This window comes from Falco naumanni, chromosome 2 (genome assembly GCF_017639655.2).
Source record: "Falco naumanni isolate bFalNau1 chromosome 2, bFalNau1.pat, whole genome shotgun sequence".
Taxonomy (NCBI): Eukaryota; Metazoa; Chordata; class Aves; order Falconiformes; family Falconidae; genus Falco; species Falco naumanni.
The window spans coordinates 114,891,937-114,918,323 of NC_054055.1; the positions used below are offsets into that span (position 1 = coordinate 114,891,937).

At 43.8% G+C, this 26,387-nt stretch overlaps 1 protein-coding gene across 2 annotated transcripts in view; it reads right to left on the reverse strand.

Annotated features, from left to right (window-relative positions):
* Window positions 1–26,387, reverse strand: part of PTGFRN (prostaglandin F2 receptor inhibitor) — a 71,692-nt gene that overhangs the window by 22,937 nt on the left and 22,368 nt on the right. The window contains exons 2-6 of one of the 2 annotated variants that reach the window (XM_040582964.1): window positions 20,020–20,385; window positions 18,763–19,182; window positions 14,882–15,265; window positions 10,070–10,495; window positions 2,655–3,074 (exon numbers count right to left, since the gene is read on the reverse strand). In XM_040582964.1, the coding sequence (XP_040438898.1) occupies window positions 2,655–3,074; window positions 10,070–10,495; window positions 14,882–15,265; window positions 18,763–19,182; window positions 20,020–20,385 (2,016 nt within the window). Of the gene's footprint in view, window positions 1–2,654; window positions 3,075–10,069; window positions 10,496–14,881; window positions 15,266–18,762; window positions 19,183–20,019; window positions 20,386–26,387 lie in introns of those variants that run through there. The other variant, XM_040582965.1, reaches the window with a different exon arrangement.

Below are 26,387 nucleotides of genomic sequence, written 5' to 3' on the forward strand. Positions count from 1 at the left end.
CAGGATTTAGCGTATCAGTGCTCCCCAGCTTTTACAGTTGCCTGTAGAGTTGCATGCCCCTGCTTTTTTCTGACCCTTTCCTGTTAGTATCTTCCCTCCAATTTTGGGGAGCCTCTCATTCTCCCTAGAAACTACAACCTATCTAAGCAGTTCTGCCTTTCACCATTCCCATTAGGGAAAATCTGGCACCAACTTCTTTTTCTGAAGAACAAGTTTGACAGCTGCCTGTACCACAGGATGCAAGGCAAGGGCGTGATATCTGAGCCATGCTTTTGTAGCTGCTCCACAACTTTGCCATTTACCTCCAGCTCCCTGACTCAGTCTCAGTTTGCATCCAAGTACACCTCAGCCAACAAAACCGAAACAACACACCCACAAAATGTCTCCCGTCTCGTGTACCTGATTCCAAATAATTCTCCAAATAATAATTCCACAGTTAATACATTCTAACTGTGCCCTCACACATCCTCATCATGCCGAGAGATGAATGTCCAGCAAAGATATCCGAGTAGCAACTGAAGGACACAAAATTCATCCATCAATTGAAGAAAGGAAGGTATTTCAAGCCAGATTTTGCCACATGCCAAGATTATTTTGGGAAATAGCTCTCCAGTAAATTGTGCCTGGGATCTCATTTCTCTCTTCATTCTTTTGTAAAGAATGAAAGGCTGACAGGGCTTCAGGACCATCCCTCCCCCTGCTCCAGCCCTGCTACTGGAATTCACACATTCCCAGGGTAGTTCTACAGGCTCTCTCTCCCTTTCTTCGCTCCATGCTCCAGAAATCCTATCTGGGTGAAGAGGCCGGGAGTAGAGTGACAGCAAAAAGAAGTCAAGACTGCAACATGCACACTTCCCTCCCTTGCATAGCTCACAGGTTTCCCTCTGAACCATGGATATTAATAGCATCCCACCAAACATTTTGGTCAGGAGTTCAAAGTGACGTAACACAACCAACGTTGGGAGAGTCACCAACCGCCACTTTTATGCAGGAAAGCCTTCATGCAAGAGCTTGTAAGGGAGGGGAGAGGTTTGGGACAGATTTCATTCTTGATGGTTTGTTGCATCACCCCTTCGCAAATGCTTCTCTCCCACTGTGTCTGACCCAGATATCAAGAGTAATAAGGCTAAAACTATAGCTCATTAAACCACCCTGAGAAGACAACAAATCTACAGCAATATTAATCTGTGATAGTGCTGCTCTAAAAGGCATCTGGAGCACAGGCAACTAACATTTTCAGAACAGTACCTTGCCACAAAACTAAACAAAAAGCCAACCAGAAATTACCTAGAACTGAAAGAAGCATTGAGCTGAGTCAACACCCTCTCTCTTGCCAGCCTTGGTCAGGCTGAATCTTCATTAAGGCTTGTATCAGGACGCTACATTTCAAGCTTCTTAAAGTGATGTCCTCATTGCAACACTGTCCGCCTATGCTTAGCCCTTGTCCTTTTCCCAGTCTGCCCAGTATAAGGAAGCTCAGTTTTTAGAAAACACCTCACAGAGAACAATTACCATAGTTATAGATGCAACCAGAAGTCAGGCTGCTCTTGCCTAGTCACAGACACATCTAAAAACCATACAGCCCTGCTATATTAAGCAGAGTAACTCACATGAAGAACAAGGGATATAAGGAGAGACCCCCATCCAAGCTGTGCCTGTGAATAGGAATGGGGGAGAGCAGAAGGTTTGAGATAAAGCAGCTACCTAGAGAGCTCCAGCATAGGACACACCTTTGGGCTTCACTGACAGTTCTTCAAAAACGCTCAAGTAGTCACCAGCTTGGTTTACCAAGTCATGAGATGAGCCCTTTACTCAGAAGTGCACCACCATTATCAAAACAACTCCCGCAGCACTTCCCACCCACACAGCATGATAGGGAGTCAGTGTTGACATGCATCTTCTGATGATCCAAACCAATGCTGTTGTTGTGTCCCCCCACAACAATGTACCAGCACCAGATTTTTCTAGAGGAGCATTTCTCTAGATAATTCTCAACATATGGGCTACGTTGCAGCTGAAGGTGAGGGTTTCAGCAAAGACACGAGGAAATGATGCCCTTCTGTGTACTGAGATTCATGCCAATTTGTGGAGCTACATTGTAGTCCAGCCACAAAGGGCCTCTAAGGTCGTCCCGTGGCAGGATACACTTACTGCGATAGCTGAAGTTTTACCATTGCCTTGACCTGATCATTTTCTGCAATTACATCAACAGCAAGGTATGCTTAGGCAATTTAATGCTATGCTAATCGCGTCTGGTTTGGAACAGAAATCCAGGTTATATTAATGTTCTTTCAGAGCAGCCACTACCTTAACAGCAACCTAGTGACAAAGCTGGCAAATGTGGCAGCAGTTATCCCATACTGAGAACCATCTCTGAGCCTGCAGGACCATAAGGGCTGCATTAGTAAAGAAAAATCCAGTCGCTATGATTACAGCCAATTCATTAAACACCTTTCTGTAAACAGTCAATAGCACAAAGGACACAAGTACCACCAAGGGAGACAAGCCCAGTTTTCAGCTGTCACGCTGTTTGGAGACCCCTTCCGTGTTTCAAAGGCTAGGTATTTCCCAGAGACAGGGAAACTACTAGAAGAGCATCACAGAACTCTCTCCTTTTCTGGCTTAGACACACAGCTGCCAGATTCTATACCAACCTGACGTCTGGAAGTCTATCTGGATAGGGTTGGATAAGCCATTCACTGCTTCACGCCACATGCCACCACCACCTGGAGACCAGGCAGTCACCACACAGCGATACAGCCCAGCATCAGAAATCTGGGTCTGATACATCCTGTAGCGGAACTCATTCTCCTGGACCTTCTCCAGAACTACACCGTCCACACGAGTCTGGTCTGTCCAGTCTTCCAGCCGCACTACTGAATCCTGGTTCAAGGAGATTATGCGAGTGGTTCCATTGGGATTCGACTGATCTGTCAGTGGCTTCTCAGCTGTAATGAGGACAGAATACCGTGGCGTCTTGATGTTTTTCGAAGACACCTTGCATGTCATCTCAAAGGTGTGGCCTGCTACAAAGAATGGCTTCAATTTCACTGCCTCCACTGTAAGCGTGTAATCTGAAGAGGGAAGGAAATAAGCAGCAAGAGAGGGGTTAATAAAAAGGTGAAGCTATTTCTGCAGCACCTTTCAATCTAGAAGATTACAAAAAGATTGCAAAGTAATTTTTTGGAGAGAAAAATCCCAGCACATTTATCTAAACACTCATTGACAGCCCAAAATGTTACTCAACAGCACACACACACACACACCAGTACACAACAGTTTGGGTCAAAATGCAAGAATCCAAACAAACACCAAATGCTGGACAGATAATACAATACACAGGTCATAGCGTGACAGGATCTTCAGGATTTTTTTATTCAGGAGTAAAGATATTAGTCAGACAAGACTCAGAGTCGCAGTTTTACATTGGATGTGGAGGAAGAGCACCCTCAGCAACAGGGTACAAGGTCACTGCTGACATACTCATGACTAGCGAGAAAAGCTGCCACTAACGGAATCGGCAGCACTTAGTGTAGCTTCTTTTATTTCCCTTGAAAACCCACCCTAACAGCAATCCAGACACATTCAGCTGAGCTCCCAAGATCAGTTGAATTTGAAGGACAAAAAAGTTGGGAGGTAATGGGAGAAGTCACCGTGCCCAGCACCCCCACATACACACCTCTGCATTGAAGGAGTTGGCTATACCTCTGCCTCCACATTGTGTTCTTTTCCCTTGCTTCTCATGCATTCGTCCGAGTACAAGCCTACCAGGAGCCTTGACAGCCCATTCGGCATCAAGAATGCCAGCAACACTTACTGCTCGGTGTCCTGCACTTTCTTCAGCATTCCCTAAGTCTGCCAGCTCCTCAATCCCAAGAATCCTTTAATTACAGGGTCTGAGAAAATTATACATCTAGGAGCACAGCCCCAAGACGCGAAAAACACAAGCTCACAATGAGAAATTGAGAAAATGAGGAGTGATTGAAATCAGAACCAGATAAAAGGAAAACGAGTTGCTAGTTCCTGGCACTGTGATGAAGAGACAACCTGCACACCCAGGTTCTTCTTAAGGGAGGGTTACACAGGTTCAGGTTACACAGCTTACAGCCACTTCCCAAAGTAGCAGTATTTCAAAAATACAGCTAGTCCAACTTTCTGGACTTAGTCTGCTGCAGCGTAATCTACCTTCCCCCCTTTACAAAAAAAATAAGCATAGACACATTAAACAAAAATGATGCAGATCACCTTTACACAAGGTGAAACTTCTCAGGAAAAGGGAAATAAACAATGGTGAGATTGTAACACATTCCCCAAAAGCTGAACTAAATGCAGCAATATTTATGCCCTCCCTATAAGAGCAACAAGATACTTGTCAAGATTACATTTTGCAGTGTTTTGCCTTCAAGCAGCAGTTTTCACAATGAGTAGACACAGCCCACAAGATGAGAAACCCGGTATGACAACTTTAAATCAGTACTGTATAAAGTAGATCACAGTACAAAGCTATATAAAGAAACAGCAGGAGTGGCGAAGGCTGAGCTGCTTCTAGTGGTCTAGCTGAGCACAGAATTACTTGATACTCCACACCAAACCCCCTTCACTTACACCCACTAAGCAAGTGGGAATACAAGAGCTGCACATTTAGGCACTCAGGGTACAGTGACAATTGAAGTTGCACACACAGAATCATTCCCCACTCCCTTGTGAGAGAACTCATCATGCACCTGAGTCTAGACCTCAAATTATTTTTTCCTTATTCTGCGTCCACAAGATTCTGCTATCACCCTCTTCATAAGGTTGCAACATTTACGAATCCAGCACAGATCAGCTTGCCACATATTTTAGGAATATAGTGGACAATTATATTTTGCCCCAGAAGGCAAAGCACAAACAGCTAGCTGTACTTTTATACTACGTGTTGCTGCTTTCTAGACCATACGAGGAGGCTCTGGGCAAAAGTTCCTCCCGATGTAAACATTCTTCATGCTGTTATCTCTGTGTCAGAACACTGGGTCCTAGACACTGAAAAAGAAATCTTGCATTTGGTCTCTCACGTGTGTGCTTAAGACAAACATCTTCAGATGATCAGAGCAGTACAGATGTAGCCGAGAAGAGACAACTCTCCCTACTATCTGGGCACCAAATTCCAAGCCACAGATCAGGCAGCAGTACACAGGAGAGTGAGTATCTTGTCCCCTGCAAGGACAGAGCAAACTTTGTTCCTAGGCATCCTTTCTTGACTTTCCATTTGAGGACTATAGAAAATGCTGCTTTTACCAATTATTTTTACTAAAGAAAAAGGAGAAATAAGTGGCGGTAGCATGGGAGAACAGCAGAAATGCCATCTGTACAGTTTGTGGAAGAGAACATCCGAAGTCCAGAGATGTAGCTGGAGAACAGCAGTAGAATTCAAAAGGGTTAGAAATGAGGATGCTGAACAGAGAACAGGGAGATATAGTCTTATGAAAGTCCTTTCAAAGGATTTTTCTACCTTTTAAAAACCCAAACCTCCTTAGGTTGGATGAGGACAGAAGGCAGAGGCACCTCCTCCTATGTGAGACCATAAGCAATGCAGACCAGACTAGAAAAAGGGACACAAAAAACCAGCACATACAGGTGCTGAATGTTTCTTGTTGCAAGAAAGTCAAAATATCAAAGGAACATTTTTAACCTGCAATAATATTAGAGACCTGTGCATGTAGTAAAGTAAAAAAAAAAAAAAAAAAAAAGCCCCATATCCTAAACAACTAGAAAGGCCTGGATCACCATTTTTAACAGTACATTTCTGTGCCAAAATCATTCTCCTTTGGCAGCAGCAGACAAAATGTAATTAGCGCTCCATCACCCCCACCTAGAAAAGCATGTAGTTGTCTGTGTCTAACAGCGCACGTCAGAAAAAGAAAAGAGACCTAAGATTTGGCACTTAGGTTAGAAATAACAGTAATCTGCAAGGAAAGTTATGTGGGAAAGGAAGGCTTCTTCATGTTTCCTGTATTAACAGAAACTGCTCATCAGATCTTATAGCATAAGATAGGCCAGAGAGGTTAAAGAACATTCTCTTTGAAGAACTACAGCCTAAGATCTCATTTCTAGTCTGAGAGTTGCAATGTCTGTCTTGGCTGCTACGCTGCACACTTGCCCCTCTGCACACATGCCCGCAATCCCATGCAAGGTCTCACTTCCTTCTTGTAAAGTTCCATGAATGAAAAGCATGGCAAAACACACCCTGGTCGGTCACAGACAGGAGGCTGCAACCTGCAGAGTTTATGCTGGAAAGTGGTAGAGGAAGAGATCCCAAGTAAACCATACCCAAAGCTTATAACTAGTTTGGGCGCTACTCCAGAGCCAGCAGCAGCAGAAATCCTAGCCAAATGATTCAGATAAAATTTGAGTAATAAACTGTATTTTGGAGCCTGGCAGCGCACACCTCTGCCTTCCATCACTGGCCAGTCCAAGTGGTTAAGCCGCACTGTAATTCTCCTATTGCTCTCTACCACAAAGTGCCTGCTCAGCTTCAAGAGTACTTCCTGGGTAGTGACCAAAAAGAGTTTTTACCTAATTTAAGCCAGTCAAATTGCTAGAGAAGCTTAACAGCTACAAGGGCAAGGAGACCTTAGGAAACAGCACACACCTTCCCCGCACTCCACTGACTTTGGTCAGAAAAGCAGCTCAATGGCCATGGCTAACAGTAACCTCAGAGCCTAATGTCTTGTCAGCAGCTTCAAGTAACACCATCTCAATATTCATAAAGATTTCCTCATCCCCCAGTGCACCAGCTAGATTGCGTGTACAGGGAATGCAGCAGACATTAAGGTAATGACAGCTTTGCCTTTGTACGGCGAGGCGGCTATACAACACCCGGAGGTACAATTGCAGCCCCTGCAGCTCTGAAAATACAGCAGGCGCGCTATGGCCTGCACCACAGCCTGATACGTGTACGGACAGCACAACAGCCCTCCCCACTGCTGCACACACACACAACCAGACCACCTTTACTGGCCCACCCCCCTGCCAAGCAAAGAGCAGAAGCACTACACCCTGACAGTGCCACGGGCACGAGCAGCCCAGTCACCCCTGGCTAGGGCTCGTACACCTTAACTTAACGCCACCTTCTTGTTTCTACGCCCGAACTGGCACGTTCACCTGGCAGCTCGGTGCCACGGGTAAAGGAATTTCTTTGCTCAGGAGGAGCTGCATGTCTGTACTATGCAGTGCCTACTATACACCAGCAACGGTAAAGACGAGTGGGTGGCAGAAACATCACCTGTTCTCTACTTGCAAGACTTTCTAAAAGATTAAGATGCCCTCGGTCCCAATTAAATGTGATGGCAGGGCCTAGGCAAGCATTTAGGACAAGTACCATCATGTTAAATACAATTATTTTGTAAATTAAAGACAGAAGAATTAACAAGCCCCCAAACAGCAGCACCTTTGGGATTTGAAATTTCAATTGAAAGCTAATGTTCTCTTTTGCAAAGAATTCCATGCAGATGCGAAACTGGCAACACTGGTTTAGGAAACAAGCACCAGTTCTGCATTCCACTACAAACAGCAACTGTGCAATATAGGCAGCACTCACATTCAAATTAATAAATAAAATTCTCTTTTCTGAACTATCAAACTTCTTCCTGGGTTGAAAAATCTTGTACAGATCAGTCAAAAAAGGTTTCTTCCCTTCCTCTACCCCATTGTACCGACTGGAATTTGTACTCTAAATAAGAAAAAAACCCAACATAATTGATATTTTTCATTTTTGAGGCAAGATAAAGATGCTTTCTTTGTCACCTTGGAAAGGGTAGAAGAAAGAGGAAGAAACAAATCAGGCAGACCACGTCAAAAACAACTGTGATCTATGACAGCAATTGGCTGCATTTGCAAAGCTGAGTAAGCAGAAAGACATGTGAGCATTAGTGGTCCCAACAGAACAAAATAGAAAAAGAAGATCAAAACCGTCAACTTAAAATGGGCAAATGTACAACTTATTATACAACATACACAAAAAGGACTTTGACATCTTCACGTGATGTTTACATTTCAAGAAAGTTTCCTGAACACCCTCTGTGCTGACTGACCCACAGACACAACATAAAACAGCTTCTCCTTTCTCAAAAATTCAGAACAACCTTTTCCAAAGTGGGATTTCTCCCAAAGTCCTCCCTGCCCCAAGCACTGCTCTGAAGTTAACACAGACGATGCAAGCAATGAAATAGTTGTTAGAAAAGCCTCTATGTAGGCACAAGCTATCCAAGGAAGAGGCAAATTTCTGTTCTCTCCTTAGGCAAACACGTGGGAGCCTGGCTGCCTGCTTTTATAAGCACTGGGAGCAGTCAGGGACTCAAATCACCAGAGATACTTGTCAAAACAACAGTCAGAGAGCAGAGGCAGCAGCAGATTAACTCCTTCATAGTTGCCGGCTACAGCACTGGGCTTGCAGCCGAGTCTGGAGCTCGCAGGAATAGGCTATGGCAGGGGACAGAGCACGCACAGAAAGGCATATCTGGGGCTAGGCTGCTGGGGTGGAAGGCAAGAACGGGCAATCAAACCCATATATCGTCACCCCACCCCTCTATTCCCCCTTATACACATGCAACATACTTTTTCAGGAAGAGAAGGTGTTTGTAGGAGAGCTCACTTTCACATCATAAATCTCCGAACTCCAAGTTTTGCCAACAAAACATACTTTTCAGCATGGGGACTGTAACATTTACATTTGTGTTGCAAAATTAGTGGAGTTTTTGGAATAAAACCAGAAACAAGGGAATGTTCACACCTGTCACAGTTTGTTTTCCCTCAGAAATGTCAACACAGTCTGAGACTTTTCAACTCCAGCTGGTGTCTCTAGCTGCTCCGAAGGCGATGATCCATTACACATGCATGCACATACACACACACTCCGTGTTGTGGCATAACAACTGAACTAATTGTGACCAGCATTCAGCATTAATGAGACATCTCATTCCTGCTGCAGAAGCCAGCTTCAGAAAAAAAAAAAAAAAAAAAAATGACCTTTTCATGGACCACGCTTGGTCTGGGGATGAAGGGAGTACTGAGCAAGCAGCCCACCATTTCTCTCTTCACTGAAGCAGAATCACAGCAGCTCTCCAATTCACTGTTTAGGGATTATCCCTAAACAACTTTAAACTGATTTCAAACCACTTGTCTCTGAAATATAGTTCTCTGCCTGTGGATGCCAGAGCTAGACTGTTAAACAAATCCGTCAGGATAAATGCAGCTTAGCCAAGCACAGATTTTTGCCAGACTTTACACCCCAGGTTATCCTGTTCCTTCCGTCCCTATCTAACAGACCCTTTTGCATGACCTCACACCTAAGCCAAAACAGTATCACTCTACAGGGCGTCCAGGATATGTACACCCATTATAAACTGGTGTTAGGTGATGTAAGTAACTTTAGCTTCTAAGAAATTCTCCCGGTCAGTTTAAATACTGACCAGAGCTAGTTTGCCTCTGCCTAAAAAAGGCCCAGAACCAAGCAAATCACTGAATTACTTTGCTCTGCCACCCACTTATTTTTTGATACTCCGGGACTACTACGCCCATGAACTTCCTCAGAACTGCCTTCTAAACATGGGCTTGTCAGAGAGAAGGAAAAAAACCCTCTCATACTGGCAGACAAAGACGACTGAGTGACATTCCTCTTTTCACCTCAAGACAACCCTGTTGCTAGCAGCAAGATACATCCTAGAGACTGAAATACTCCAAGTCAGGAAAGGGAAAAATGAGCCCAGCACCACTGCTGGATGTCACCCCTGCCACAACAACAGCCCAGCTCCTGGAATTCTCAGCGCAGTTTGCCTAACGTATCTCCGCTTTGCACCTCCACTCCAAACTGTTGCATAAAACTGGTGAGTGCTGTTAAGTAGTTAGTTCCCTCCACAAATAAGAGGCCTTTACACCCTTGTGTAAAGGGTGTAATAGTGTTTTTCCCCCTTCGTAATACAGAACCCCATTTCCAAAGCCCATTAACAGGCCTTCTGGTTTGACGGGCCTACTCAGGAGGAAACTATCTCTGCTCTCCAGATCTTTCAGCAAATAGGTGCAAGGTTCCTACCTTGTGTAGCCCAGAAAATGCTGACAGATGCAGAAGTCACATCTTTGCTCTTTACCCAGCTGTTGTTGCGGTGCCTAGTCCATGCAGAGATGACACAGAAATAATCCCCTCTGTCACTTTCTGAAGTCCACTGGATTCGTAAACTGAAGGTGTCAACAGCCTTTTTAGAGAAGATTATTTCCCCGTTTTGAGTCCGCTCTCTGCTCCTGTCCCCAAGCAGCAGAGTCCAGTCTGCATCCATCGTGGCCAGGAGTTCCTTTGTCACCACATCGTCGCTGCGCAGGCGCTGCTGGTAGTACCAGGAAACTGTGAAGCGGAGGTTTGCTTCGGTGTCCTGTGCGTTTGTGATCCTGCAGTTGAGCTCTGTGGGGTCATCTGAAAACTTGGGTGTTTTAGAGGCATTCAGAAACACCTCATAGTCTGGCTCTGCAGGAGAGGAAACCCAGAAGAAAGAGGTTAAAAGCTACAAGCAGAAAGGAGAAAGTGTCAGAGCTTATTAATAGATACTGCTAACCTGTAACATCCAGTCTGTGAAAGCACCTGAGCTTGAAACCAAATGGCAGAATATGTATTTTTCTTACAAGACCTGGGGAACGGGAATTTGGACTCCAGCTCTCAGACTTGCACCACTCTGACGCAAGAACCCCTAAGCCTGCATTTCCAAACAACAGCTTTCATTTCGTATGTCTAGTCAGACCATTTCAGAAAAATCAGGTCTAAGGGATACTGTTGAGCAAAATAATTCCCTTCTTTAGGCCCAGCCCCAAGAACCCACCATGCGGGTTCACTTTCAGCCCAGCCAGTCACCTTTTGCACCTGTTCAAATGCCTGGGGCAGCCTGCAGCCACAGGAGACTGGTTATTATCTGGCTTTGCACTGACCAGACACAACCCATTCCCCAATTTGTCTTCAGGATAACAGGCAGTTTTCTGTCCTGAAATGTCTTTTCCACACTTCACCATCCCATCATGTCTCTACAATACAGTTTAAGAATGTTAAACAACCCAAAAACCAACCACCTTGCCCACCCAGACACCAAAACCAGGGGGCATGGGTACCAGCACTAGCACTGGCCACAGGCAGCACCAACAGCCACGCACAGCAAATTTCAGCAGGCACCATAATAAATACTTAAGTAGATTAAGAGTTAAAGATGCTTAAAGATGCACAGATCAGAAGACCTTCACAGTCTGAACAGAGAAGTACATGCTGTACAGCTATGAGGCTGGAATACCTCAAGATTGAAAAGGAGTGCCTGAAATTCACGGGTTAAAAATGGGGCTGTTGTATTTAAATCTGGAATAGCTGGCCATCCACAGCCTAAAAGCGATAAGGCAGCCACATGACTATTTTCTCTTAGACTACAGCAATAGTAAAGGAAAAAGATTACAAGAACCTCGCACCACAAAGGAAATATATTTATTTACTAGTGTTAGAACATTTTTCTGTCTTGCTGTCTACTATAATTCAGAAAAAGACCAGCTTTCCAAGTGTTTGGCCAATACTCATCACATGGCTTTTACATTGTAAGCATTCAGCGCTCTATATTTATTTCTTGCTTTATGTTTTACTTGGCTTTTTGCCCTCCTAGAAACAATTAACTGAAGCTATAATTGGGGCAGAAAATGCCGTCCAAGGCTAAAACATAGGCTTAGCTCACCAACGAGCCAAGATAATAAAGCATCTTAATAGAACTGCTGTGCAAACTACGTGTGCACGTGCACTTTTGGACTTCAGATGCAAAGGATAAAAACAATTGTATCAAGCAAGCTGGCTGCTGCTGTGTCAGCTTGCAGAAAAAGATCTCTCACCATTAGGTGTTATGCATGCAGTGTCCTTGCATCTAGCAAGAACAAGGGCATTGATACACACCGGAGTATCTAGTGATACTAATGGTGAGTTTCTGCAGTGTTAGGTAACACACAAGCATAAAAATACCGTTTACAGAAGTCCGTAGTACCTTCTACCAACGAAGTGTAGATTTCTGCACATTTCAGTGTAAGTAAGGCAAAACAAAAAAAGAAAATGCACAGAGTCCCTCTGCTGCAACCAAGGCAGAGATTATTAATGGTGGCAAAAATCCACTTTTGGTGTAAGTCTCCATAGATCCTACAGCTACACTACTCTTCCTGTCTCATTCACAAAAGCCTGGTCTTCTCCAGGGCCTCACGATATATTGCTCACGCTCTGCAATTTTTTTATCTTTCCTCCTCACCTCCCCTTCCCCCCTAAAAAGAAGGCATTCGAGGCCAATTGATATTTTCACAGCAACAAAGACTACAAAAGCAGAAACTGTTCTCTAGACAGGAACACAAGACAGAAAAAGCTGCAAGAAACTTGAGTTCTTAGAAAATCACTTTAGGTTTGGTTTATTTGCGTGCAGGGGAAGGACTGCTAAGAGTTTTGGCTTTGACAGCACCACTCCAGATAGGCGCTTCACCCTGACAGACACTCAAACAGCGGATTTAGGAAGAATAAAAGGCTGGCTGGATAAATCTCATTCCTCCACTCTGTCAGCTGTCGAAGAACAGCCTCACTAACAGTTCAACGACTTAATACTCCAGCAGCTCTTAACTTCCATTAAGGAGGAGGAGCTGGTAAATTCTGGATGCAGTTGAAAACCTCAAATGCTGAAAATTTATTCCACTTTCTCTTGCCCTAGCAACCAAGCATCTGCTGAAGAGCAGATTTTACTCTCTCCTGTTCCCAAATAATGCCCAATTGGAATGGAAAGAATAAGGAATAGTCCTACAGGTACAGGCACTGCGAGAGAGCACATGAGCATGCAGCGCACCTATGCACACAGGAGCATGGGTGCATGCATGCACATGCACACAAGTGGAGAAAGGAGGGAATGCTCACGAGCTGAATGTGCGATTTAAACAGCTTAAGAAGGACAGGAAATGAAGACGTTCATTTGTGCACTTCTAGCACACAATACAAGTAAACTTGGAAACAGCCACAGCTTAGCTCTCTGTACAATACAAAAATGCCAAATTTCAAGTCATTGGTACTAGGATTTAACCTTGTGGTATAACTAGCTATTTCTGAAAACCAGAGTTCAGAGCAGGTTCTCTGTATGCTGGCCTCGTTCAGTACTTTTATGATGGAGGAGCTCTGCCTTTGTAACTGGACAGTACCCCCAGCTCCTGATGACTAGAGGCTCTGAATGGGTACATTGAGAGGGTTTAGGCCTGGATACTTGCGTCCAGTTAAAACTGGGAACACACACCAAGTACTACAGCTGCGTCAGTTCTCCCCCAGCTCACATCTAGGTTTCCTTGATGCTTCCAACACAATCAATACTTTGTGGATTTTATCAGGTACAGATACCTTATCTACAGCATCCTGCAACACCATCCTGAGTTTCATTGCTTCGAAACTGAAGCTATTCTCTCCCCAAGATTAAATCAGCAGACAGGATGGGGAGGCTGACGTATCTAGACCTATCCCTAAAACGATAGGCTTTTCAGAAGTTTTGCTGGACTTTCATTTTTAATATTTCTCCCAAGTAACTGTACTTCTACAGATATTTGCATAGAGATCAAAGCTTAAGAGTTCAGCTGGGATAACGCAAAGCAAAAGCTTTACAATCTGCAGCATGCATATGAGACAGTGGATCTCCAAAACAGATTTGTCTTGGGAAAGGGGTCTAGGGAAAGATACTGTCAGCCTGCTCTTGTAGTCTAGGTTGATCAGATAAGCCTGTTGAATCTCTTACCTACAGCTCCTGTTCATCATTCAGTCCACAAGTCTTAAATGAACAACTGTTAAACACAGCTGCTTCTAACCAGCCCCTTGCAAAAAAACCCATGGACATTGATGGTATTAGAGCTGTAAGAAGGGAAAACCACCAAAAACAACTGGGGGATAAAGGAAGGAGAGAATAAAGAGGTCATCAGGTTTCCCTTTAAGTAGATTCCCCCTCCCCCTTTGGTGAATTAAAAGAACTTGGTGCAGAAATGCTGGAATAACATATGGAAGCCATAACTTCAAGTGCACAAACAATCCTTTGCTTGTCCAAAAGGCTAAATATTCTCTCATCTCCAGGACTGAATTACGAAAAATGCACCCCGCTGCGCAGAATGTTAAATACTGCAGGAAAATCTGTTTTACTGGTCACTATGCTAATCAACACTGCTAGCATGAAGTTAGCCACAAGCCAGGTGTCTCCCACTCACTCACACTACTCAACAGCAATGTGACATGGTCTCGTAAAATGGAATTGTGTGTTGAGGGAGGAGAATAAAGCCGTAGAGAGTCAGGTCCTGTTCCAAATCCATCAGCAGGATGTGGTTTCTCTCTAGTGATTAAAACTAATAACTTTCAGACTTGTTGGGTTTTTGCTTTGAGTTCATTATGAAGTTGCCATTATAAATAGTTTTTATGGTATATGACTCAAAATCCAGGGGAAGCATCTGATATCACTGTGTTCAGAGCTCAGAGAGAATGCCTGTTACTGGATCAGAGCTCTGCTAATGGTACAAGAGTGGTGAAAGAGGACAACATGACAACAGGGGCCGCTTCAGCCCCTGGAAAACAAGGCAGGCTTTTAGAGTTCAATTGCAGACTGCTCAATGACACCAGAAAGTGGAGTGCACAGGTGGGACACGCAGTAATAGATCCTAAAACCCTATAATGTACAAACCCCAAACCCCGTAAGATAGATCAGTACTTTTATATGTGAGAGAGATAACCTACATAGAGATGATCGATGCAAACGAGAGAGAAACTTGCACAGAAGTGAGTTTGCAAGGTCCTCTCCCTTTTCTGATGGGACCAAGGACCAAGTCTGAAAGCAGAATCACTCACCTAGTGCTGTCACCACCACACTGACTGGTGCAGATGTCCTCTCCACCACCTTATGCCAGCTCCCATTGTGCAGTGGTACCCAGACAGCTGCTTGGCAGAAGTAGTAGCCAGAGTCTTCCACATCCACATCACGCACTAACAGGCGATAGGCATTCCTATCTACATGGCTCAGGCTGATGAGAGTTGACTCACTGACAACAGAATCGTGGTCCATGCTCAGCAAAACCTGAGCATCTGACAAGGTATCATCAGGTGATGCAGAAAAATACCACATCACCTCTGCTTGGAAAATACCACTTCTGTCTGTTGTGATGTTGCATATAAGATCCAGGGAGTCTCTTTCAGTCACAGACACATTGCTTGTTGAGATGACCACATCTAGAGCTTAGAAATGAAGAGACAAAATTCAAACAAAAAAACCATTAATTAATAAAATAAATAGAATAATAATAATCATATAAAAAAAGAGTCCAAAGTTATCTAGGAATTCATATTCTGATAGAAGCTTCTGAAGTAGCTCAGTAGCCCTACCTTCAAATGCCTGTTGGATATTGAGCTGCATCATCTCTTACAAGGGAAGTACACATCATCAGTCAAGCAAGGGATGCATGATGAGGCCAGGGGGAGAAAGGGAGGGAGAAAGGGTTTTTATAACTCAACAGCAACTAGTCCATGAAGGCTTTATCCCAACCACAGACTGCATGTCAACTTTGCAACAGCAAGAAAACATGTGCAGGTTTTCCCATTCTCACAGGAGGGTCAAGGTGTTCTGGGACTATCCCTCAGAAGAACAACTGTCCACTGAAATCACTAGGAACTACATCAGAACTCCACTTGGTTTCTGCTGAAGTGCTTTTGAGCTCCTCCAACAGAACAGATTTGGATGAGAGGCAGCCACAGCCACATGTTGGGAGTCCTGACTGACCTCAGGTGTGTTACAGAAACATGAAATGGAAGCAAGCAGAAGGCAGCAATACTCCCTGTACTGCCGATCCCTCCACTTACCGCTCTGGCCAACAGAAACTGCGGACTTTCAAACAATATCAATAGCCACCTAAAGCGCATTTTAACAAACTCCACTGGCTAGTGAGTATTTTTTATATACATCGCACATATGGTCATACCAAGTATTCAAATGGGACCTTTTGCATTCTGTAGGTTACCAGGCTGGCCACAGCTTTATTAAAGCAAGCCATGAGATTGAAGTGTCAAGACCAGAAGCAGAAAAGCTGGAGTTAGTTACTGGTGAGAGGTGAACCAGGGTTGCTGTGTATGTTGTTTTCTAAACCTCAGTGCAAATCATTCACCAAGTTACCTGGCCACCACATGTCTTCACTTGCTCACTCCTTCACTCCACATTGCCTAAAGATTAGATTTGGATCTCAGTGCAACACCGTTCCCACAGTGTGTAATGCAGCTGCTCTTAAAAGTCTCAACTGAGGCCAGTAGACAGGGCTGCTACAGCAGTGGCTCTTCTCAGCAGACCTACAACCATGATCATGAGCAAAAATACAGATTCCTGCCTTAAACAGGCAGCTACATCCCTGGTGCAGATCTGTGACTTCCATGTAAAACCCTGTTCTACTACCTAATAGGTACCCATCAGTAAAATCTTTCTAGAATTACCATCAGGTATAAAGGCCAGAGCCAAACTGAGCAGCCACAATTACTGCCAAGAAAACCCAGCAATACTCATCTCATCGCTCAGCACCTGATAGCACAAAGCAGACAAACTGAACAGAGAGCAGCAAGCCCCACCCAAGCGGTGGAGAAAAGTCAGCTATCTGATGAGTATCTCACCAGGACTTCCCTCACTGTCTCATCATGGGATCGCAGTCAGCAGAAGAGGCTAGTTACTTTGACAGACTAATACCAACACACAAAAAATGACTGATCTGCAAGGTCAAGAGCAGTATTTCATGAAAACAAAAGTGTTCTGTGGAGAAATAGTGACAAGCATGGAGAATCTGGCAGTGTATGCATAGAGAGGGACTCCATGAAAGTTTACCCTCATGTACATTCTCAGCGCTCCTTTTTTGGTTAGACATGTCCGAAGACCTTACTTAGAGTTATATACCTGTTGTACAAGGCACTGTTAAAAAAAAAAAAAAGACATACGAGAACAAAGTCAGGCCCGAAGACATCATGATTTTAGGAGGTGAAAGTGATGGGCAAATAGACAGAAGAGCAACAACAGGCACGCACACACAGAGTTACACAAGTAACCTGTGCATGGCTTCCTTTGTTAGATATATTAATTCATCTTTTAGGGGTTTTGTGGGGTTTTAAGTTTGGGTTTTTTTGTTTGCTTGGGGATTTTTTTAAGTTTGTTCTACAAATTCAACCCCACAGTATACAGCAGATGAGAATGAGGGAAGTGCAGCAGCCAAGCGTACCATTTACAACTCAAGTTCATTTTAGCATGCAAGTGCAGAGGTTTTAGATGTCAGCACAAGATGCTCTACAAGTCCTACAGGATGTGTGGGTAAAAGTTTCCACAGCATTTTGGTGGAGAATAACCTATCCCATTTAGCGTAACTTTAAAAAAAACAAACCCTTCATGCCCCTGACAAAGTACCAGTGCTTCCAATGACTGAGCTAAAAATGACAGCCAAAAAAATCCTAAAGAAAAAACTCCACAAACAAAACCACATTACCACCCAAACCACACAAAAAACTGCACTATTACTGCTCCTGGCCATCCTCACCCTGTTTTCAGCCATTGATTAAACCCCACCTACTTAAACCAAACTCTCCAAAAGCGTGACAAAACAGAGAATTACAGCTCTTAATTAAGCAAACCCTGCCTCGGCAGAGAGCACCTGCAAGCTTTACTGTGTAACAGACACCCTGAAAGAGAGGGGACAGATTAGTCTGTGAAATTTGACAGAATCAAGTACCACCAGGATGCTAAAACTACATCCAAATGAGCCAGCCAAAAACCCAGCAGTTCTGGGTTCTCCCTATGGTGATTAAAGGATTACAAAAATGAAGAGATACCCTTACTGTCTGAACACTTCTAAAATATCATCATAATCTCACATTTCTGAGGGACCATCACTGCCAGTTTTTCCACCTCTTGAGTGACAAGATGCATCACCCCCCGCTTTCCCTCCTCCAACTAGCAGTGGTAATGCTAATGCAATTAAATGCTTAGTGCATCTACTCCTGAAATGCATATGGGCAGGGATATCTGGATATCCTCAGCACAGCACTACATGTATTTTTGTCTTCTTAGTCAAGCGTGCAATGATGTGTTTAACAGAACCATTACTGTCCTAGATCCCTGCCAACACGGTGGAACAATCAGACCCGTGGATCCAGTGTCAGTGATAAAAATCACTGGATTATTTGCCCTGTTAAATTATCACCACCTTCCTCCTTTCTCTTAATCTTTTTGTGCTATTTTAATAAACATACAGAAAAGCTTCACATCTGTCACTGAATCACAAGCCACTTTTACAGGGGGAGTGCAGCTGTTTAGTGCTATGGGGCAAGCCTATGTTAATGAGAGAGCAGAGAGAATGTTTGGGGTGCTCAGGGATTAAATAAAATGTTTATTGAAGAAATATAAAACCCAGAAGCAATCTGAAGTGAACTATGGATGAGAAAATCTAGGTCTAAGCATCTGAGAGGTTCCAGTCAATCCTTCCATGCCATCAACCCCCTTCTCCCTACAATAAAAGCTAGAAAATGCTTGGCATAATTTTTCTATCAACTCAGATGTAAACAGGACAGCTATCCAAACAGCATTCTAGGTTCTCCTGGAATGTGCCCTCATTTAGTTCAGCTTATGCAATTTCTGCTCTCAAAGCATCACAGTCTGGACACAGCACTGCTGTAGCTGCAAGCTGTGACCCCAGCCCATCAGTAACACTCACCAGTCCGTTGGATCGCCACACTTGCTATCTCCACGCTCTTCTCCTGAATCTTCTGCCACGAGCTATCTGCCCCTCTCACCCACTCACTCACAAGACACCTGTAGACGCCACCATCCACTGACGAGGCCTGGGATACAGATAACCGATACGTGTCATTCGCTCCTGTGTCCAAGCGGATATCTCCATTGCGGTAGCGTTCTTCATAGCCGGGACCTGGCTGGAATTTGCCTTCATGAGTCAAAGATAGGATGTCCCGCCAAGTGGATCCACTTTTGATCTGCCAAGTCACGTGCAGGTGAGTATGCTCCGGTGAGGTGGTGACGGCTGAGCAGCGCAACTTGAAGGAGTCACCCTCAGACAGTCTGAGAGACATTGAGGAACGTGCTTTTGAACCACTCACCGATAAGCCATCGGAAATCACTATTTAAAAAACCAAAAGACACAAGCATGATAAAATGGAAGCAAGAAGAGAACACCCACACTGACCTGTTCAGGTATGAGGCAGTAAAACTACCACAGAACAACACTCGGCCAGTCATTCCTTCTTCCACACAAATATATTCCAGGAACAAGAAAATTCAGCTGAAAATCCATTAAAGGAAGCGCTCCACTTTAAAGAAGCCAAGACAAGTATTCATTTATCCTTCCTCTCACTTTAGTTTCTCATCCACACATCATCATTTGGATTACTTCTACCCAGAACCATCTTGATTTTCAAGGGAAAAAAAGACACTAAAAAAAAAAATAGTCTCCCAAGTTACTACTAAAGAACCCTAAATGAGAGAACAAAGCTAGAGCATGACTGCAGCATCGACATGCTAAAGAGGAAAAGGAAGATTACCTCCTTCGTATATTAAGATCCCTAAATGACACTAAATAAGACAGAAGACAGGTTGTGGTTTTTTTCCTCAAAGGTAGCCTCTCTACCCAGAGGCTTAGGGACATTGAAGTTTTGCAGACATCTTCAGAAAACCCAGAGCTCAGTTTTCCCATTTTTATTTACATATTTACTAGACAGAAAAAAGGAAAGTGTTGTTTATAGTAAACAGCCTCTGTTTGCTTCTTCACCCCACTTGCCTTTGCTATCATACTTTCCATTTTTCAATTTTGGCTTTAGGAGAATTAAGCAGGAACAGAGAGGGGGAAAAAACCAAACCACAATGCGCTCATAAGCAACAGAAACATAATGTTCTTAAGGGTACATCTATAATCAATATTGAAAACAAATTTAGAGCACACCTCACTCTTCAGAAATACCTTTCACTTGGACCTCTGCATCATAATTTCCCTGAACGGTGGCATCAGTGCTGGGTGTGGAGCATTTGTATCTCCCTTGGTCAGTTGGCTGGATGTTTCTAATCACAAGTTCCACAGCATCGTTGCTGCTCCGTCTCAGTTTGATATCCCCGTGGCCCACACGTTTTTGGTACTCCTCAGAGGTGAATGTAGAATCCCAGGTACTCACTATCCGCACGAAGTCAGTCTCCCGGGAGAACTCCCAGTCAAAGTTCTGCTCGCTGGGTCCATCGTAGTCACTAACACTGCAAGGTATCACCACCTCCGTGCCCATGACTCGAATAAGAGGACCTTTGGGCACCCTCACAACACGCCCTCTGCAGAAAGCTAGGTGGGAGAATAAAGAGAGGGAGAACACATAGTTAACAAAGGAATTACCAGGATAGACAAAAAAAAAAAGTAAGGTTGGACATCCCACTCTGCAGAAAGCTAGCGCTAGTAAGAGCAATATTTCCCATTAACATTTGGTCTCACTGGAGCAGGAACCCCTAAACACATAATGTCTAGTTTGGGCAATCTTTGTTTCACTGCTTATTTACTAACACATTAGGTAATGAAATCTGGGAGCAGGGGGGGAGAACTAGCCACAGATCCAATGGGTAACAATTCCTCTACTACAGACCAAGTGCTAAGTAAAAAACTTTAAAAATATTAATAAGTGGTTTGCATTACTACAGTGAGGGCATAATCTTATCAGGCACTTTTATAAGACTTCTGCTGACACCAGTAGAGGGTTTGAAGTAGAAAACTAACTCTCCCCTAGCTTGAGGGCCATGAGAACAGTAAGTTGACATTCTCCAAAAAAAAAAGCATGGTCATTTCTGCCCTGAAGGGTCACAGCTTCTCTAACACAGGTAAGCTCCCTTGCCTTCCTAATTAGTTTAAAAGGAAGAACTCATTTCAACGCAGTTTGCTTGAACGAACTTCTACAGCCTCACCTGTTTCTATAGCACACATCCCCTCTTTGGTCTAAGCCCCAGAACACGGGAGCATGAGCAGAGCAGGCTTCCTCCAGAGCAGAGGAACACACGATGTTCACACCGTGTTCTCTGGGATAGAACAACAGCAGTTCTCTGCAGAAGGCTGGCAAAACAGTAAAGTATGCTCCAGGCAAGAATGTGAACCACTTAAACTAGCCAGAGGACCTGGCAAAGATGCAGCAGGAGACTTTTCTGGTTGATTTGACTCTGTAGCCCAAAGAATAACCCCAGCAGCTGCATGTGGATTTTGGCAGGTTCTTACTTCCCAAAAGAGCGAACTGCTTGGATTCATAGTTCCAACCTGAGAAATCTTCTCAGAAAGAGAGGGGTACTACCTAAACTCAGTCTCCAACCATGAGCATCCTACTGCACCCCACCAGCTCCATACCCATAGCACAATATTTTAGCAGCCAGGTAGAACAGAAGCCAGAACAGTAAAGGACAGATCTTGCTAAAACCAAGTAGATGGCCGTAACATCAAAAGCAATTGGACCAGAAGGTTGGTCTGAGATACCATAAAGGCAAAGCCAGATTTAAAAAAATCACCCATCAACACAAAGTCCAGCAATGCACAACTGCTCTAATTCACTGGCTACATTGGGAAAGCCACTGGCTAGTGTCAACACCAACACACTTGCTGAGCCTTCCCCTCCTATCACTCTGTACGTCTTCTTGCTGTAGATTAAGACCTTATTCCCTGGCTTAGAACCATCATGCCAATAGGTATGCAGGTGTGGGCAAAGAAGTTAGTCTTGTGGACAGAAACCACCCACTGGGGAACATGTTATAAAGTGCAGCTGGTCCCCTCCAGAGTAGCATGGAGAAGGATGTATTAAAGAATCAGAAAACTACACAAGCAGCTGTACACACTGAGCAAAACTACAAGAGAAAAAGCTTATTTTTATCCCTAGCTACAGTTCAACAAACAGTTGAACCAAGGACTGACACTATCTTTGCCTCCCCAGTTCATAACTCCCAGCACACTCTTTGCTTTGCAGGCTGTTCACGTGTACAGGCTCAGTCATAATAGTCCAACTGCCTCATTGCCATGACCTTCTGTATTCAACATTAGTACTTCATTATACTTACTTGTAATGCAGACTGAGGTTAATCTCTTACCCCTTATATCCCTCCCAGAAGACGGTTATTATGTACCTGATCAAGTGATTGACTAGTCCTAATAAGAAAGCCAGACTTCCTCTCCAGTTCACGTGTGAATGGTGCAAAGAAAACCTCCACTGCCTATGTACTGTTCCACAACCAGATGTCTTTAAGGACATCTCTCTAAACACAAGCACCATATAGTAAAATCATTGATACAGGAAGAGTAAAGCCATTGATACAGAAAATCAACCAACAAAAAATCAAGCTGTAGGGCTCCGATATACTTCCTGACTAGGTCTTCAGTGGCAGCTCCATTCAATCCTTCAAGTTATTCTCTTACAGAAAACAGTAAGAGCAGCAGGTAAGCTTTAAAGCACTGCCTGAGAGCCAAACCAGCTTCCAACAGACCACCGTGAGAAGTCAGCTCAGGATCCTGACTGAGGACACTCCTCACGTTGATGTCTCTCTGGAAAATACTCTCCTGTGACACTAAAACAAGCAGACAACACTGTTCTGTATGTGTTTCCAGCTATAGACCCACATACCGTGCACTGCACTAATCCAGTCGAGAGGCGACAAAGGCACGACTAATGTGGCAAGGGCTGCACGTTTGTGTCTGAGATTAGCACAGACAGCTCAGTTTCTTTTCTTCCAGGGTCACTAAAGACCCTTTAACACTAAAGGAAGGTAAGGGGTGATTAGCACCCTCATAAGAGAAGGCAGGCCAAAGCGAAAGATAGGGTCCCAGGGATTGCTCAGTGGATGTGCTCAGCGCCCGTACCCTATTGCTGTAAAGCAATGACTATCCCCCTCCCTCACAGTACAGTCCCCAAAGCAACTCCAGTTTAACACAAAGTTGCAAGGATGGCAATGGAACAGGCTGCAGGAGAGAAGAGGGGACAGCCTGTAACAGTTACAATTTTATACTTTACAAGCAGTAACAAATGGGGTTTTTTGTTAACATTTTTTGTTAGTGCCTGTAAAGTTTGTTTTTGTTTGTTACTGCTACGACAAATTAGGATTCTCATAAGGTAGGAGCACACACAGACAGCATCACCAGGTAAGAGAATGAGAACTTACTGCAGAGCATCCATCTGCTGTGCACTGCCCACAGGTGAGCAGGACCATGCACAGGGCAGACACTCCAAGGGTCAGCTGCATTTCTAGGTGACCCAAGAGGCTCAGGAACTAGCAAGCTGTGGATCCAGAGTTCTGCCTTTTGTCCTGCAACAGTCAACAGCAATAGTATCCCTAGCTACTAAGCAAGCTGTTAGGTTCTTTGCTGTGCATTAGGGATTAACATTTCATGTAACTGTAGCAGAAGGCACAGAGCTACAGACACTGATCTTGGCAAGATGTGAGCTCCACATTACCCTGGCAGATAAATGAGGGGCTTTTACAAATATTTTATTCTTGCAGTGCCCTGTATTACTGGCATACACCCTTCTCCACCTTCCCAGAGCAGTCAAAGTTCAGCTTTCATGATATGAGAGCTACAAACTCTGTAAATTTGTTGGAACGTTTATTTTTCATGACACCTAATATATTTCACTGTTAATATAAAGTGACATGTTCTTAATGAATTCACTTGAATCCCATTTAACTGCAGAAACAGATGGAGCAGTACAGAGTAGTGTATACACTAGTGACAGAAAACAACAGAACTTTGACAATTCAGTATTTTTCAGTATCACTGAGACCACCAAAGATGTGTATTTAGTAGGAACTCAGTAACTGGCTCTGTGTCATCAACTGCAATGCTGGACATCAAACCTGCCTGAGCAGAAGATTAACGGCGTAAATACAAAAATTTTTACAGAGTTACCAGACCACCAGAAGAAATTGCAAGGAACAATTTTCCAGGGGGAAGAAAAAAAAATAATAATAATGGACCCCCTGTAAGGAGGCCAGCACACAAACACAAGGGATGGAATTTGTTTCTTGGGCTCGTTAGACAGATGACAGGACTAGCAGGCAACACTGGTGCTTTTGCTGGGCTGGGCCAGAAACATCCATGCAGTAGGGCAACCACAGAGCCTTCATGACTGTTTGTCGAGCACTTGATTAGAGGATTCTCCCAAAGGAATGCATGAAGTACTCCTCCAGGAAGACGGACTCAAGGCAGAACAATAAACTGGGGCCTGCCACATTAATAATAGAGAGGCAAGGTAGCCCAGACAAGGCCTAGGCAGTTTTGAGCTACCATTTGTTCCCTAGCAATGGTCCATGAAGTATTTAATTTGTCCCATCACCAAGATGCACCACCTCACTGCTGCCCTTAAATGAAATCCTTTCGAAGAGGAGAACAAGGAAAGCAGATGACTGAATAGATAGGTTGTGAAGTCAATCCGAGTACATTAGATAGCAACCTGTCATTTTGAGGATAACCAAGAAAAAAAAGGCAGCAAAATTGCAGCAGGATCTACAGAACAGGTGGCCTGTTTAAACTCTCAACAAACCACACAAGGAAAGGGCTGGTGAGGATTTCCTCTTGCATTAGGGACATTGCCACAGACGAGGAAAAAGTCTCCTAGGAGTCTCATCTCCGTACAAGTTTTGCATCTACGATCTTTTATGAAAGAAAAAGATGAAAAATAATCTGTGGAGTTGCCCACAAGGCTGAGAAGGTACTACCATTGCAAGAACACACTTGCTGCTCCACCACTCTTACACAAGGTGCTTCCTTCAGCTGGCACTAGACAGCTCTAATAAGAAAACATGTTCTCTTAGCAGCACAGAGAAGGAGGTCGACTCTATGTCTGCCAGCCAAAGGCAAATGCAACGTGACATGCAGTAGGAAGCCAATTAAGGCCAAAAAAGTAAGAGCTGAAGAATGAGTAAATTGGCTCAGACTAAGCACTCAAGCCTCTGCATCAGAAAGACTTAACACACAGAGTCCAGCTCCTCAACCAAGGCAGTCACGGGAGACACAGCAACAACTTTGCCGATGCTTTTCATCTCGAAAGAGCTTTCCAAACAAAAGGTTGCTTCAGTTGCCAACTAAACATTACCATGTCTGGGAAGGAAATATGGCAGCCCGTTCAAATTCACAACAGTTTATGACAGGAAAAAAATACTGCAGCCAACTTTGCAAATGGTGGCAACAATTTTCCCTCCCTGAACTCCATTTATTTTCAATCTAGGCACCGCTTTGCTGCAGCACTGTGTAAATGACAGGATGGAGCAGAGACAACCCTTCTTGTGCCACACTGGAGAAGAAATGAATTCCCTGCCGTCAAAGCTGTGCAGTCTGCCTCCTATTTCTAGCAAAATCCCAAATCTTCCACTTCTGGACTACACTGCTTAACTACAATATTTGTTATTCATGAAGCCATTTTACAGAATGGAGGAAAAAAAAAATAATGTATTTTTTGCGTCTCCTTTTGTCCCACCAGAGACATGTCCCCACAAATCCTCTTCCTCAGTTTTGACAGAGAACTGATCAGGCTCCCACTGGGAGGCATTCAGTGACTTTCCCTAGCAAGCAGGCAGGTGAAGGGACAGACAGCACTCCACACATTCATGGGCTCTTCTCTGGGGAAGGAGAACCAAAGCATATCACCATGGGAGGCTATAATCCTTATCTCCAGTCTTCCCCTTTTCCCCCAACTCCAATTATCATCAGGCAGCTACACATCAAGAATGCCATCTGCGACTATCTGGGAGAGAAAGAACAACTTATAACAAACGCTACTACAATGTTTGAAAACCTTTTAATACTGTTAATGCAAACATTTTTAAAAAATATATAACATGATTCTCCTAGAAGAGACATGTACACAAACAGCATGTTGCTTTGGGATTTCCTCCCCTTTTTAAACACAACCAATTAACTTTTCTATCCTACACTGTATGAGAGGAAAAGTCAGAGAGATTAAGCAGAATAAAAGGAATTTCTTTAAGTACCAGAAACGCAGCTAACTATTGAAATTTCTTTACTGGTCTCAAAAAAAAAATTTTAAAAAAAAATATCTAAATAAGTGAGATCTCTTACCATTCCTGCTTAACACATGACAACATCATACTCTACTTTCCAGTGCAGACAAACACACAGTAGAGGTTGGGATCTATGCTAAATAAAGTGGTAGGTTCTTGCTACTCTTTCCAAATTACAAAATTCAGATCACTCTAATCTGCAGAAGCAACCCGCACCTTACAACCAGATAGCCTGCACAGGGAGGAAACAAGGAGCTCCTTTAAGTCAGACCAAATCTGATTTCTTATGTTGAAACTGTAATCACCACG